At 40.7% G+C, this 16,293-nt stretch overlaps 2 protein-coding genes across 11 annotated transcripts in view; one reads left to right on the forward strand and one right to left on the reverse strand.

Moving 5' to 3' along the window:
- The window catches only part of CCDC148 (coiled-coil domain containing 148), a 236,543-nt gene extending 225,803 nt beyond the window's left edge, over positions 1–10,740 (reverse strand). For 3 of the 5 annotated variants that reach the window (XM_064586588.1, XM_064586586.1, XM_064586584.1), the window contains exon 1: positions 9,014–9,268. In XM_064586588.1, coding sequence (XP_064442658.1) covers positions 9,014–9,038 — 25 coding nt within the window. In that variant the 5' untranslated portion in view covers positions 9,039–9,268. Of the gene's footprint in view, positions 1–9,013; positions 9,269–10,603 lie in introns of those variants that run through there. The other 2 variants (XM_064586583.1, XM_064586585.1) reach the window with 2 other exon arrangements.
- The window catches only part of PKP4 (plakophilin 4), a 234,702-nt gene continuing 228,069 nt past the window's right edge, over positions 9,661–16,293 (forward strand). For 4 of the 6 annotated variants that reach the window (XM_064586574.1, XM_064586573.1, XM_064586575.1 and 1 more), the window contains exon 1: positions 9,661–9,794. The gene's annotated coding sequence lies outside the window, so the exon portion shown is untranslated. Of the gene's footprint in view, positions 9,795–10,743; positions 10,914–16,293 lie in introns of those variants that run through there. The other 2 variants (XM_064586570.1, XM_064586572.1) reach the window with 2 other exon arrangements.

Genomic DNA, 16,293 nt, shown 5'->3' on the forward strand with positions numbered 1-16,293 from the left:
ATTTATATTCCATGAAAATATATCCATTATAAGCATACAGTGTGATTACTTTTAATGAATGTATAATTGTGCAATCGTCACCACCATTTAGTTCTGGAATATTTCCATCACCTGAAAATGTTCTGTCATAGCCACTTGCATTCAATCTTCCCAGCCTAGCTCAAGGTAATCACTAATTTGCTTTTTGTCTCTCTATTTTTTTTTTTTTTTTGGAAGTGTCATACAAATGGTATAACATGTGGCCTTGGGGTGCCTGGGTGGCTCAATTAATTAAGCGTCCCACTCCTGGTTTTGGCTCAGGTCATGATCTCATGGTCGTGAGATCGAGCCCCTCATCAAGCTGGCTACTCAGCATGGGAGCTCTGCTTGAGATTCTTTCGCTTCTTCCCGCTCCCTCCTCCTCAACTCAAGCTCTTCCCTCTCCCTCCTCCCTCCCTCCACTCAAGCTCTGTCTCTAAAATAAGTAAATAAATAAATAAATAAAACCTTTAAAAAAAAGTGGCCTTTTGTGACTTTTTTCCTCTCGGCATAACATATTGCAGGTTTATTAATGTTGTAGCAAGTGTCGATAGTTCATTATTTTTATTGTTGAATAGTATTCCATTGTGCCACATTTTATCTAATCATTAGTTGATAGCCATTTTGATTATTTAGTTTTTTTCCAACTATGAATAATACTGATATTATTGATGTAAACATCTTTGTGTGGACATGTGTTTTTATTTCTTGAGTAGACATCTAGAAGTAGAATTGCTGAGTCATATGGTAAATTTATATTTATATTTTAAAGAAACTGTCAAATGGTTTTCCAGAGTGGGTATACCAATCAGCAATTTATGATAGTTCCAGTTTTCCACAACCTTTTCATCACTTGGTATTATTAATCTTTTGCCTTATACCCACTTTAGTGGTTGTATAGTTGTATTATGGTTTTAATGTCCATTTCCTTTATGATTAATCATGTTGAGTATCTTCTCCTGTGATGATTAACCATTTGTATAACATTTTGGTGAAATGTTTTGTACATTTTTAAATTGAGTTGCTTGCCTTCTTACTTTAGATGTTTAGAAATTCAATATATATCCTAGATATAAGTCCTTTATCAGATTATGATTAGAAAATATTCTTTCCCCAGGCACCTGGCTGGCTCATTTGGAAGATATGTGACTCCTGTTCTCAAGGTCAAGAGTTTGAGGCCCACACTGGGCACAGAGATTACTAAAAATAAATAAATAAACTTTAAAAAAAAAGAAAAAAGAAAATATTCTTTCCCAGTCTATGGGTTATCTTCTCATTTTCTTACTAATGTGTTTTGAAAGACAAAATTTTTATTAAAAAAAAAAAACTTTTATTTTTATTAAGTCCAATTTAGCAATTTCTTCTTTTATGGATCATGACGTAGTATCATATTCAAGATATCTTTGCCTAAAGCAAAGTCACAGAAATCTTGTACTATGTTTTCTTCCAGAAGTCTTATAATTTTTTTTTAAGATTTTATTTTTAAATAATCTCTACACCCAACATGGGGGCTTGAACCCATGACTCAGAGATCAAGAGTTGCAGCCCTTCCAACTGAGCTAGCCAGGTGCCCCAGAAGTCTTATATGTTTAATTCTTAGGTCTATGATGCAAACTGAGTTAATTTTTCTGTGTGTTGTAAGGTAAGAATATAAGTTCATTATTTTGCATATGGATATCCAATGCATTTCTTGAAGAGACACCCCTTTCCCCACTGAACTACCTTGGCATCGTTGTTGGAAATCAATTGACCATAAATATAATGAATTATTTCTCTACCCTCTATTCTATTTCATTGATCTACATGGCTATCATTATGCCAATACTATATTCTATTACTGTAACTTTTTAATAAATTTTGAAATTGGATATTGCAATTCTTCCTATTCTGTTGAGGTTTTTTTGTTTGTTATTCTTGTTTATATGTATGTGCATTTTTAAAGGATTTTATTTATTTATTTGACAGAGAGAGAACACAAGCAGGGGGAGCAGCAGAGGGAGAGAAAGAAGCAGACTACCCACTAAGCAGGGAGCCCGATGTGGAGCTGGATCCCAGGACCCCAGGATCATGACCTGAGCAGAAGGCAGACACTTAACCCACTGAGCCACCCAGGCACCCCTGTGTGTGCATTTTAAGACTGGCTTATCAATTTCTACATAAAGTGTTTGCTGGGATTTTGATAGGGATCACATTGAATCTATAGGTCAGAGATCTTATACATTTATAAAATTCATGTTCTTTTTCTTTTTCATGTTATTATGCAGGGAATTGTTTTCTCAAGTTTATTTTCAAATTGTTAATTCCTAGTATATAAAAATACAACTGATTTTTATGTACTGATCTTGTATCTTGTGACCTTGTTAAATTCATTTATTACTTCTAGTGTTACTTTTGTTGTATATTTAGAATTTTCTATGTATACGATCATGTCATCTGTAAATAAAGATAGCTTTAAACTCCCCTTTCCAACTTACATGCCTTTATTTTTCTTTCCTTAATACAATGGTCAAAGCCTTCAGAACAATGTTGAATAAAAGAGGTAAGAGTAGATATCATTTTATTCTCAATCTTAAGGGAAAATATTCAGTCTTTTACCACAAATGTGATGACAGCTACAGGTTTTTCATAGATGCACTCTATCACATCAAGGAAGTGCCCTTCTGTTGCTAGTTTCTTGGACATTTGTATCATGAACGGGTGCTGTATCTTGTCAATTGACTTTTCTTCATCTATTTTCATCATTTTTTCCTTATTTTTAAAAGCTATTAAATGACAGAAAAATATGGCATTTCTTGACTTGTGGTTCCTAACAAGATAATGTACTAGCAGGTGCTGTTGACTTAGCCCCCTAGTTCAACCTGAGATGCACAGAAGTTGTAACCAGCTGTGTGGAAGCCCTGTGATGAGAATTAACTGACCAGGTGTGTAAAGGAAACAGGGGTCCAGGAATGGGAAGGGCCAGGTGCCATGGATGGAGGATAGGATATAAGGAGAGCTCTTATACGTGATTTATGTTCTCTCCCCTACTGTTCTAATCAGCTTATTGCCACCTTTATGAAGCAGACAGATAGTTCTGGGGTTAAGAAACTAATGAAGTCATATTTTCACAAAATTTATTTAAGGAAAATAATTCTAGTACTTTATTCAACAGTTTGGTGTGGTGATCATTTGATGTCCCAGGGTTGGCACTGAGTCTAGAGCTACTTTACAAATGGAAACTGTTGACTTGCCAAGTACCTGCATCTGTCTGACGGCCTTCTGTTGCTTTAGGCTTCACTCTAAGCTGGCAACTATATGGATTCCATCAGTAACTAGTATACTTCTAACATAGGTCATTTATGAGGACTGTCACCTTAATTTTTGACAGATCATTTTTGCTTGATATGTAATTCTTTATCCATAGATTTTTTTTCTTTCAGCACTTCAAATCTGTTCTTCCATTGTTCTCTGGCTTCTTTTGTTTCTGATGAGAAGTAGCTATTAATTTACTGTGGTTTCCTTGTACATAATGAGTCGTTACTCTCTTGTTGCTTCAAAATTTTCTTGTCTTGGTCTTTTAGCAATCTGATATATCTAGTTTTGATTCTTATGTTTATTCTACTCAGGATTTACTGGGTTTCATTGATCTGTATATTAAATTTTTTATATAATTTGAGAAGTTTTAGGTTGCTGCTTCTTCAAATATTTTTTATATACCCTTTTATCCCTCCTTTCTTTCTTGTACTCCCAGCTATCCACAGTTTCCGAGGCTCTGTTCACTTTTCTTCAAACTTCTTTTTCTTTCTGTTCCTCAGAGTGGGTAGTTTCCATTTCTTTTTTATATTTTCTATATTTTTATTGAGAGTCCCTATTTGTTGAGTCATTTTACCTTTAAGTTTTGTGTGTGTTTTTTTTTAAGATTTTATTTATTTGACAGGTAGAGAGATAGCCAGAGAGAGAACACAAGCAGGGAGAGCAGGAGAGGGAGAAGCAAGGCTTCCTGCAGAGCAGGGAGCCCTGATGCGGGGCTCGATCCCAGGACCACGGGATCACGACCTGAGCCAGAGGTAGATACTTAACCATCTGAGCCACCCAGGCTCCCCTACCTTTAAGTTTTTAAATGTACTTATAGTAGCTGGTTTGGATAAGTTGTACAATCCAACAAGTAGGCCCACTCAGCATGTCCATTGGTTACCTATTTTTCTGAATTTGGGTTGTGCTTTCCTGTTTTGTTTTGTTTTGCATGTCTCGAAATTTTTTGTTGAAAATTGGATTATTTTGGCTAAATATTATAGCAATATTGTATTAAGTCCGGTTTTCCTCCTGAAAGGTTTTCTTTAAATTGCTGGAAATTAGACTTCAGAGTCTGTTTCCCCTGAGCTGTTTGGTCACTGATATCTCCGGTAATTTTCCTATCTCATTTTTATGTTTTAGCCCAGTTTCTAAAAAATTACTGTACATGTATAAAATAAATATAAATTCTAATTTTTCCTTCCTACATCAGTAGCATGGCAAATAATTCTACCTTGAAAAAGCAATCCTATTGCTCATCTTCTCAAAGTTCTTCTCTTGCTCCCAATTTCACAGGAGGAGAATTGAGTTGAAGAATATAAGGCTTTGAGTTTGGTGAGTGGGGGGGTTGGGGAATAGACACAACACTAAATAAAGCTCTTTTCCCCAACTGAGACTGGCAATATTTGGAACTAGGCAGGTCATTTTTTATAGTTTGTTTGTTAGACAGTTTTAGACTGTTACTCTTCGTAGTGCGGTAAGATGGTCATAATACAGGTTCTGTTTTGTTGTCAAATATTTGCATAATATTGTCATGAAATCTTTTTATTGTAAGAAACAGAGACTCACTAAAGGCAAAGCCAGAAAAGAATGTATTGGGGTGACTATAAGAAACAGCTCATGGAATACTAAAAAATGAAGTGTATTCTGGCTTCGTGGGGAGAATAGGAGCCCAGAAAACATCAGGGCCAAGGCAGCAGTTCTCTCTGGCTCACTTGTTCTCTAAATTCCAAATTTTCAGGAGATGAATCTGATTGGTACTGTTATAGGTTATGGCCAATGGTCTGCAATGAACTGGTTACATTTGAATCAGGTCTCCCCGGGCTGATACCATGGACAGATGCTAGGTCATGAAGCTTGCAGGGCTGCATACTTCAATGGCTGTGGATATAGGTCCTTGGAAACGTGTCTATTACACTTACCAGGTGTTTGATGCCTTTATGATTTTATAAAGTTGTTACATTCTCATGACTCCACTGTGTTCCAAAAAACAGAGCAACCTGGATACTTCGGATGAAAAAAATGTAGGTAACCCTTATTTAATCTGCTTGACAAAGCTGAGTTTCAACTGCTTTTCCCAATACACAGAATTTTAGCTCTGAATATGATAACTTCATCCCAAAACACATGCAGCCAGTCCTTCTCACACTGGTCCCCCCTCACAGAGGGGCAGAGACAGGTCCTCTTAGAGATAAGATCTAAGGCTTTTCTCTCTTGGGAGACTACATGGCAGAAACCTCTCCTCTGCTCTGCCACATGTTATCTCACTTCTCTACACTGAACCTCTAGTCCCATCTTTTTGTAAGTAACTCCCAACATTACTGATTCTATGTTTTCTTTGTTGGAAGTCAAATTCTTCCAAGGACTAAAATAAGGATTAATGGATGTTGGCTTTTCTTAGTGTGGGAGACACTTTAGTAGTCCAAGGCACTAGGGAGGATACAACCATGACTATTACATGTATCCTATCATCTAGGAGAGAAGGCTCACACAGGAGTAACTACACCATGGGGTAAAGAGTGCTACAATAAAATACTAAGGCAGAAATCACCCTCTCTAGAGGTGTGGGTAAGGTGGGGAAATTTTCAGGAAAGGCTTTAGAGGTAACTATTGGGCTGGGCCTCTAAGGGCAGGGGAGGATTTGCATATTCAGAGAATGGTCTGGAGGTGGGACACAGTCAATCCTGAAAGCCTGAGCCGAACTATTATTAAGCTTTAGCTGCCATTCTCAGGACCAGTTTATTCCACTGTTCTCTTTCCCTCATTTGCCACCTGCCTCTGTTTTAACATTCCTTTTAAAGGCAAACCAAAAAAGCAACTATTAATTAGTGTGTTTTTTGGAATTCTTATATTTATTGCTCCCACCTTCTCCATAGGCTTCCAAGAATGAGAAAGGAGGCAGTGTTTATGCTCTCTCCCTTTTCCTTGCTGCCTCTGCTATTATTTTTCAGGAATACTAATCATTATGAGCTAATATGAAAATAACAAACATTGGAAAGTCACAAAGTTTTCATAATCATGAAAGGTTCTGATTGACTTCTTTCTGAGATGGTAACTGAAAAAAATCCCTTTGATTTCTGCAATTTACTTTTTTTCTTGAAGGTGGTACTCACCAAACATTTTCAGTCTTTTGAACTTTGCCCTGGATCCCACAGTCAGGCTCAGTAGAGCTCCCTCTTCCCACCTCTACTTCCCAGCAATTAGACCCCACCTACCTAGGTGGTTTGGCTAGCAGGTTAAATGCTCCCTCTTCTCAAGTTGTTCATTTGCATTTATATGGAACCTCAGAGTGGGAGACAATGGTTTCTACCCCTCACTGGAAATCTGGAATTAAGGCATTGCAATTTGCAAGTAAAAGGCCCTTTTGTAAGAGAGAACTTTACTGGCAAAATGAATTGGATTTTGAGGAGAAAGTGCACAACCTTCAGAATCTTTTCAGTTGTATTCAAGGGCCAGGATATTGAAGGTTAAAAAAAATAAAAGCCTTAAGAAATTCCCTTCAGACTGTTTTTTGGTGAGAAGAAAAGGCAATAAGATGGAGAGGGAGGTGGGCTGGAAGAAGGGCGGTTTCACAAAGGGTCAGATATATATGCAAGGTGTAAGGAATAATTTTTTTTGGATGAGAAAATAACATATGATCTAAGAGAGACATTATAATCAATAAAGGATACTCCTGGGGAGGTAAGATAGCCCATGTTTAGGAATAGAAATGGGAGTATGAGTTTAGAACAGAAGAGTGGCACCCCTTCTCAGTCAGGATTGAAGTAAGTGATTCCGTATAAAAATTGAGACTGGGGTAGGAGTGTTAAAGAGAGAAACCTCATGATGGATCCTCAGTTAAGTATGAGGCAAGATCATTTACAGAACTGGAAGAAGACAAAGTACAGTGGGGGCTTGAGGAGAGCAGAAATAGGACAGGTTTGGGAGAAGTGCCCTGGATAATGTCCCTGGTTAAGTGTCCTGTTTAATCACCCTCCTGATGAGGAAAGGAATTTAGAGAATCAGTGAAGACCCAGCCAAGTCTGGATAGCATAGACTTTCACTGGAACAAAGTGATTTCTTAGCCTTATCCAGCAGTGCTTGGTAGTACAGGACCAAGTTCAAAAGAAATCTTTCAACTGTGTATAAGAATTACAAAAAAATAATTAATAAGTATAATAATAATGTCAATTAGCAACATTTTAGGGGACTTTACTCACAGATTTTAGTGACACTAATCATTACAAACATGGAATACACAATATCAAAATACTCGTCATGCGTGATCTGAGAAAAATACAAAAAGAAAAGATTATTGGAGTCAAAAAAATTAATTCTTGTTTTCTTTCTATGCTAACCTAAGGCAAGAAAAAAGGAAATATCAATGTAATTCTTTACATTAGATACATCTTCTATTCATTCAGTATTATTAGATATTTTTTAAAACCAAATCATTGTTATCTTCTTAGTACATTAAAAATGAGTCATAAAATTTGCATTTTACTTTTTCTATTCTCCAAAAACAAACACACACACACAAAAGCCAGAAATGAAAAACATGATGAGCAAACTTCCGTGATGGCAAGGCATGAGACAAGCACACACTATGGTCCCTGCTGATTCCTTCCCAATTCTGGAAATATTTAGGGGGAACACTCACATGTTCAACTGTTTTGTTCCACAGTTCAACCCTGCATAGGATTACCAACTAAGTTTAAATTTTACTACAAATTGTAAGAGATGTTTTTCCAATCAAGGTACCATATTAACAAGTCTTATCTATTTTTGTAATTTGCAATTATAGTAAGATAAAAACTAATAGCAAAGCATATTATTCAACTTAAAATTCTGGACAGTAGTTAGACATATAGCTTGCACACACATTCATCTGTTTCTCTCAATAAATATTTGTAATTTCCAAAATCCTATCAGCTTTTTCACAAAATATGGTCCCTCCAACTTGAAGGGTGGTAACATAAACACTGTCTTCTTAAATCTTACTAACATGGCAAAATCACCAAAGGAAGAAACCTAAGAATATCAGTGACTACATGATAGAGCAATATAATGCTTAAGAGCCTAATATTTTCATGAAGACCCACTTGAATAGCCAGTATCTAAATATGAAAGTTATTTACAAAAAACAATTGTTATTGACAAACTAGCACAAGGTGACTAAAGGAAAGCAAAGAACTTGTTATTAAAACTCAAGATTTTTCTGTGTACATGTCTCAGTTCATTTCTTTATCAAATTTGAGGTAAACTGGAAAATACCCAGAAAAACAACATCTGTCAACTGTAATCTATTCCTTTTACTCTCTGAGATCATCAGAAGGCATGAAGAATTGACTTTGTCACCTGTCTTTCCCCACTCTGTAAACTCTTAGGGGAAAGAGCATGCACCTGCCAAACTCACAGTGCAGAATGTACACACAGGTGGGTCTTTAATAAATATCCTTCAATGGGGAGATTAGAGGTTTGCTTGGAGTAGCAGGGAACACATTATCTTATGCGATGACTCAATGACATCCCACATAATATACGTCAGCCTGTTTCCTTACCAAAATATCATTCAAAGGAAATATTCTTTGAGTCTCCTTTACGGACGGCTATAAGTTTTTAGACCCAACATTTTGAGGCAAGATCGGCCCCAGGGAAAGGGGAGTGGCTGGACGAAAACAAGTAGAATTCAGGTGGATCAGTGACGTCAGGAAACAGCGAATTAAGGGATAGGGTGCAAACTCACCTGGAGTAGCAGAAGCTGCACACATGTCAAAGGTCAAAGGTCAAAGTCTCAGGGGCTCCCAGACGCAGGAAAAGCGAAATGCCTCCTCCTAGGCTCTCATGGATTCGAGGTGAGGTGAGGGACAAACCCGACCAGGCACAGCTGGGGCTGACAGGAAGCCAAAGCACAAGCTGCCTCAGGTTTCAGAGCCAGCACTCAGGAATCCCCCTGTATCCCTTCCCTACACCCCCTCCCGCTCCCAAAGCCTGAGACACCTTCAGCCTCACTCCCCACCCTCTTCAGGCCCTCTCGCTCTTAACAGCATCGGTCTCTATGGCGACCTGAAACCGCAGTTTGCATTGGCCGGTTCAATATGAGGGCCGGGCCAATGGCGAGGGCCAGCCTTCTCCTTCCGACCAATGGGGTTGGCGGGGAGCAGGTCCGGAGACGGCGGCGTGCTGACGTTCCCGGGAGCCCGGGGCTGGCTGGGCAGGCGGGCAGGCGGCTGGGCGGGCGGCGGCGCCGGCCTCTGGGCAGTAGAGGGGGCTCCGGGGCTGACTCCGTGTCGACGCCGGCCGCGGGGGCGGCACCATGGGCACCGGGTAGAGGGGCAAGTTGGCCACCGCCGCCGCCGGGGGTGGTGGGAGAGCCGCTTCGGGGGAGGGGGCGGGTGGGGGAGGGAGGGGCGGGCAGCCGCTTGGCCGCGGCACTTTTTTAATTTTTTCGGGTGCCGCAGCGGCGACCCCTCGGCGCAGATGTCCCTGGTCCCCCGAGCGACGACGGGCGCAGCCTAACCTGGAAAGTAAGTGTGCGAGCTCGCGGGAGGGCGCGAAGACTCCTGCTCCCGAGACCTCCGGCCCTCGCCCTCTCGCGCCCGAGCCCGGACCTGCCCGTGAGGGGCGCGTGGGGGACGGGCGCCTCCCTCCCGTTACTCCGTCCCCACCGCCTCGCGGCCGCCTCGGCTTTCCTGCCCCGCCTCGTGTTCCTGCCCGCACTCGCCTGCCTGCTCCCCTCCCCCCGGCAGGCGCACAAGTTTCACCCTCCATTTGCTTTTCCCGGCTATTTCTCTCCCCGGGTCTTCCCTGCACGCCGCGCAGGACCCTCCCCCACGTTGGCTTTTTCGGATCCAGAGCCCCCAACCCCGAACTTCAGCGCCACGCCGAGCCCTCCCGGACGTCTGCCCCGAGGCTCCCCCGCTCCCGTCCGCCTGGCACGCCGCCCCGCGCCCCCAACACCGTGGGGCTCCCGCCGTCCCCAGCCCTCGGGGCGGTCTGTCCGTCCCTCCAGCTCCTGCATCCTGGCCCCCTTCCTTCCTCCCACGCCCCTGTTGCATGCGACCGCCTCGCATTTGCCCCCAGAGTCCCGCGCTCCTGCGGGTCCTGCCCACCCCCCTCTGGCCAGTGCGCCCCTCGCTCTTCGCGGCGTATCCTCGCGCTCCACCCCTCCCGGTTCCCCAGCCCGGAGCTTCCCCCGCAGCCCTCCTGAGCCGCGGCTTCCCTCTCACCCTGCCAGGAGTTGAAGCGGAGCTGCGGCACCCCCCCCCCCCCCAGGCGGTTCTGGTGTCCCTGCCCACCGCTGGGGCTGCCTCGCTCTCTCCCCGTTTCCCCCTACCCGGGAAGCGAGGGGTTGAGCGGCGGGGCCGGGATTTGGCTGCGTGTTGGCTGAGTGCGACAAACAGGGAGCGCGAGCCGTGGAGGCGCCGCGGCGGCCGTGGCCGCTCGGGGCGCAGCAAATAGGCAGGTGTGTGTGTCCGGGGGCGGGGGGAAGCGCGCCGCGGGCTCCTCGGCTGGCGACAGATTGTGCAGGAATGCGAGGAATGCACCAGGGGCATAGTCCACACGGCCCGCCGCGGCTGCACTAGCGCCTTCCCGGCCCAGCTCTCGCCGCGCAGCCAGAGGTCACCGGAGCATCTTCAGAGCTGGTGAGCTTAGCTCTACTCCTCTTCTCCCCTTGCCTCTCTCCATGCGGCAGAAGGGGCGGCGGAGGAGAAGCGCGGCAGTTCTGTTGGGCTTTAGCTAGCCTCTAGCCTCGGTTTTGCTGCATTGGTCTCCAGGACCGTGAATTTGAGGCGGATGGTGGTGTAGCCAAGGTTACTGATCATTGCACAAGGTTCTTGGCAAGTTTGGTTTGCAAGGTTTGAATAGTGCCTGGTTTTTACGAGTGTTTTCTGAAAACCTGCAGGAAAGGTGCCCAAGGTTCTTAGAGTAATGAGCTTGCAGCCAACGCATTTTAGCTCTATCAAAAATGCCTGTTAATGCTCACAGATAGGGATGTACTGCAAGAGAGAACTTGAATGCATCACTTTGCTGTCATAAGAATTGTAATTTTTTTTCTCGTCATGCTGGGTTGTGTTTAGACCTCTTATAATACATAATGAATAGAAACAGAGAAGCAGTGTTTGGTCAGCGATGGGACAGATAGAACTGTCTGGTACAGTTAAATTCGGGGCGTGTCAGTTACCATTGGAAGTAACACGGGGACAACACAATCATGTATATTTCAAGACGCAATTTATTAGTTGAGGTCGCAGTTCTTTTTGTTACTTAGTTTGACTGAAAAAAAAATAAATACAGCCCTCCAACTTTTAAAGAATGGTAATTATGTATAAATTCAGTAATGATTCATATACATTTTTGGTCAAATTTATTTTCTTTAATGCAGAAAAGCAAATTTTTGACAGACGGTGCTTTTCTAGAATGGGGAAGTAGAAGACTGCTTCTCTTTTTGAATGTAGTATATTGTTATAGAAGTATCTTATTTTCTGGTGCCTCTGAAGCAGTTATGGAAATGGTAACATGAAAATGAGAACAACTGATGTCCAACATAAGGTTTCTGGGTGTTGAAAAGCATACTATGTGTGCCTTTGTTTGACACGGTGTGTTTTGGAGGTTGAGTTTACTATAAACCTCTCCACCCTTGGTTATTTCTGTATCAGAGTCAGGAAAATAATAAGTTGATTGTCTCAGCTATCTTCCAATACCTACTTTGTGTGGATCAAATGCATTGAAAAGTATAAGATGATACCTTTTAGTTAAAGACTCAACAGAAAGGAAAAATAGAAGAAAAAAACAAAACAAAAAACTTTGCACTGGGAAAGGTTGTGTGTCTTTTGCCTGCTACATTGTTTTTCAGGTATATCCTTAATCTGTAGATCTTCTAATTTAGAGATTTAACTGTAGAGTTAGTAACACTGTATAGGATATTGCGAGGTGTTTATAGATGCCAACAGGAAACTTGTTATGTAACAATATCACATTACAGCAGAGTTTAGCACCTGCTTATTTGATTTGATGTGAAAAGCACGTTGTTTCTCTGCTACATTAGAAATTGAAATAACTGGTTCAAGTGTATAGATAAGGTATATATATGATGGTCTGTGCAAATAGTTTTACCTGCTTCAAGTAAAGGTAGGCTTTCAGTTAGAAATATATTCTAGTTGTAGATATTTGAAGAGAAGTTTCAAAACTGGTAATCATTCACAACCAGTAACATAAACTGTGTTTTGACCAAAGTATATCCCCTCACCAACCCCCACTATTATATAAGGAGAAGGTGCAGCATTTCGAGTATTGTATGTTAACACTGAAGATTCTAAATTGTGAAACTAAGTGTCCAGTTATCTTAATTCTTACCTATGCTGGTTTTGAAGGGAGGTAGTGGGGCAGAGTAGTAGTGATGGTAAACATAAGAGAAGGCAAGCAGAAAGTAGGAGCAGCCGGCATTCATGGGGGGGATGTTAGTGCTGCGTTTACAAGCTAAATAAGCCAAATCTAATTCTCATATATTTTGACTTAAAAAAACTACTTTCCAACTCAATTTAATAAAAACTTTAGTAATTGTTTGACCTTGAGTATTTGAATTAAGTCTATATTAGGTCAGAATTGCAGGTTTTTTTTCTTCTCTATACAAATTGGGAAAATAAATTTAAAACTTTTACATTCATTTAATTAAAAAATCCAGTTATTGCCAATTTTAAAATTGAATTATTTCCTTGTTGTTGGCCAAGAATTGATTTAAATAGAGAATTTTCGTATCCTGGATGATGTGAATCATTTAAGTCCAGTCTCACCGGACTGCTTCGAAATATTAAGATATTTTGAGAATGCTCTCATGTTTTTTTCCTATTTCAATCGAGAGGTGAATCCCTAATTTGCTTAATTCTAAAATGGAATCATAATAATGAAGTCATATCTTCATTATTAACTGGAAGATAAGATAGAGGTTATTCTAGGGTTATTCCAGGACATAAACGTTCATGGAATTGTATGTCACTTTGGGAAGTTGCTTTCACGCCTTCCGTGTACGGGGAGATAATTACTGCTGCAGTGTGTTCAGTGGCTTTGTATGCCTTTCCCGCAAGAAGGGGGAAAAAGGATCTGATACAGAACACCAGTGGACTGGTTATGTGTGGGAAACCAGGTAACTATTTCATGCCCAAACTGTAACTACAAATAGCTGCAGAGAGAGAGAGAGAGCACGAGCGTGTGAGGAGGCAAAACTTTAAGCATAACTGGATGTCAGGCTTCATAAACTGCCAGTATGTGGTGGTATCAGTCTGCAGGTCAATTTCATGCCCATCTGTAAGAAATAACAGGTTTCTTTTAGGATAAGGAGATGAGGCCCTAGGTCACAAAGAGCAATGATTCATGTGCTTACTGGTTTCATTTGAGAAGTTGTATGACTTTCAAATATTGTTTACATTATCACTTTAATAATTCAGTGGAATTATCTTCATCTTTTGGGGCTATGTTATCATAACTAAATTGAGGATGTTACATAATGTTGCTCTTCAGTTTGCTGCAGACATTCCCTTTGTCATTGGTTTAAGTTTTTTCTTTTTATAATTTAGATTTACTTTTATTTGGTACACTAATAAATGTTAGCTACAGTCCTGATCATTTTATTATTCAGTCTTGATAATATTATAGTTTATTGTGACTAATACATAATGATTCACTGCAGATGATAAAATGTCATTAGAGATTGGATTGTAAATTTTTACTACTATAAAATATGTAAATTAAAATACGGAAGTGTCTGAATTATTTTAAGTCATGTCATTGTGAAACATTTTTCTTGAACTGAATAATACCTGCCTATCAGGTAGATGCCAATCCCTGTAGGCAGATATTATATCATATAGCCCTCATAAAGTCCAGAACTTCCAAATGAAGGGTGGGGAGGAGGGGAGGGGGCAAGTGAATCAATAACCCTCTTTCTTCGACAGCCAAGGCATGTTTGACTTCTATAATTATTGTCTGTGTTAAATATAAATGTAGTAAATTGTAAATATCCAAGGGAGTTTATTCTGTTCTTCCCTGATCTGGATCCCCTCCCTTACCTCCCCCCACCCCCCAACACACACACACACCACCACCCAATGCATCTCTCTGCTTGGAGAGGCAGAGAACGCCCCTTTTCAGGTGCCACTTAATAAAGAAGTTGGTGCTTAGTGTTCCAAGTTGAATTTAGAGTGGATGTGAGTTTTTATCATAAAAATGGCATTATATATGAAACTTAGGTAAAATGTGTAGTTGAAGAGGAGTTATCAGAGTATTGTGAAGGCTTTGGGGGCATGGCCTGGAATTTGGCATCCTGTTTTTCATAGACATCCACAGCTGACTTACAAATAGACTTAAAACACTGGGTAAGTGGTGTCTGAAATTCTGGTCCATTGTAAGCTCTCTTAAATTGCAAGCAATGGGCCGGGTGGGGGGCGGAGGGGGTGAGAAGCATGCTACTCCAGAAATTAGATCTAAATCTATGGCGACAAACCATTTGAAACATTTGGGTTTATAGCTTCCTTCTTTTGAAAATGCAGAGTTTGGATTGCATTTCAGCTCAAGGTTTCCAAAGTCCCTCAGTGGTTTTTGTTTTTTAAGAAACGGTTTCCTAAGCAGTCGCTTATATAATCAGTCCTGTTTCGCCTCCTACTGCAAATCATAGCAACAAGATAGTTGGGGTTCTCTTTTGAGACTTTTGAATCTCCGCTCATCTTAAATTGTTACTGTTTTGTTTTTCCTTTTTTAGCAATGTCATTTTGGGAAGTGAGGGGAGGGATTAAAGCATATAATGTTTTCAGGGTCTTGGCTGTCTACCTCCACCCCTCATCCAGGATTAACCATGGTAATTTAGGCCAAAAAAGTCCTCAGGCTTTCACCTTGACACTGAGTGAAATCCATAAAAAGTGTCATTAAGGCAGTGAGTGAGGTATCCGGTTAGTAGCTGTTTATTTGCTAGGTGTGCGACTTGGTAAATTATATAATCTCTGTGGATCTCATTTTACTCATTTGTGAAACAGAATGGTAAAAATATCCACCTCAAATGGTTGTTGTGAGGATTAAATGAGTTAATACATGTAAAGCATTTCCAGCTCCGGGGCAGCTCTTAATAGATTTAAGTCATTATTCTTACATTGTGGTACTTAATGATACTTCTCTTTTTTTAAAGCTTTATTTATTTATTTTTAGAGAGTGGCGAGGGGGGGTGAGGGAGAGAGAGAACCTCAAGCAGACTCCCCACTATGTGCAGAGCCTAAAGCAGGGCTCAATCGCAGGACCCTAAGATCATGACCTGAGCCTAAAGGAAGAGTTGAACACTAAACCAGCTGAGCCACCCAGGCACCCCCTTAATGATACTTTCTGTAGCTTCTACTATATAGCAGGCAAATTATTGGCTGGCTTTCTATGATCTTAGTCAGCAGGATTATGAATCTGAATGCAATATTTCAGGAAAGAAATAAACTACTAAAGAGAAATTATGAGCTTGATAGTTTGTAAGAGATTGCCCATAAGGAAGAGAATCCAGCAAAATAAATCAAAGAAGGGCCTTTTAAAATAGGGAAGTTAGTACTTTTTTTTTTTTTAGGTAGGCAATACATAGAGGCATGTAAAACACTGCTAAACCACCACATGTAAGAGATTTGGTTAAACATTCCTTAATAAACTGTTACGTTTAAAAGGTAAAGACTGATTGTATTATATTGCAGGGGTCAGAGTGGAAGCCTTGCAAAATGTAAAACATACCTTTTAAATAAATACATAACTGTTGCATTTATAATTCTAAGTAGTAGTCATTTTATGCAATGTCCTTGCTAGTCAATTCGTGAAGAAAGTCCTAGTGTTTTATGGACTTATATGTAGCTTGCAGCTTGTAAATTAACTTTTTAAGCTGCCTTTTCTGTCCAGAATTGGTCACACTTGAAATTGGCAGGAAACTGCCAAAGCAAGAAGGACTAGAAGAGAAGTTTGGAAGACACTTGATATAATAAAAACAACAGACAGACAGTGGTTTAAGAGATA

The sequence above is a fragment of the Mirounga angustirostris genome, unplaced genomic scaffold, assembly GCF_029215605.1.
Source record: "Mirounga angustirostris isolate CCGP_5_RB_7025 unplaced genomic scaffold, mMirAng1.0.hap1 SCAF_3, whole genome shotgun sequence".
Classification (NCBI taxonomy): Eukaryota; Metazoa; Chordata; class Mammalia; order Carnivora; family Phocidae; genus Mirounga; species Mirounga angustirostris.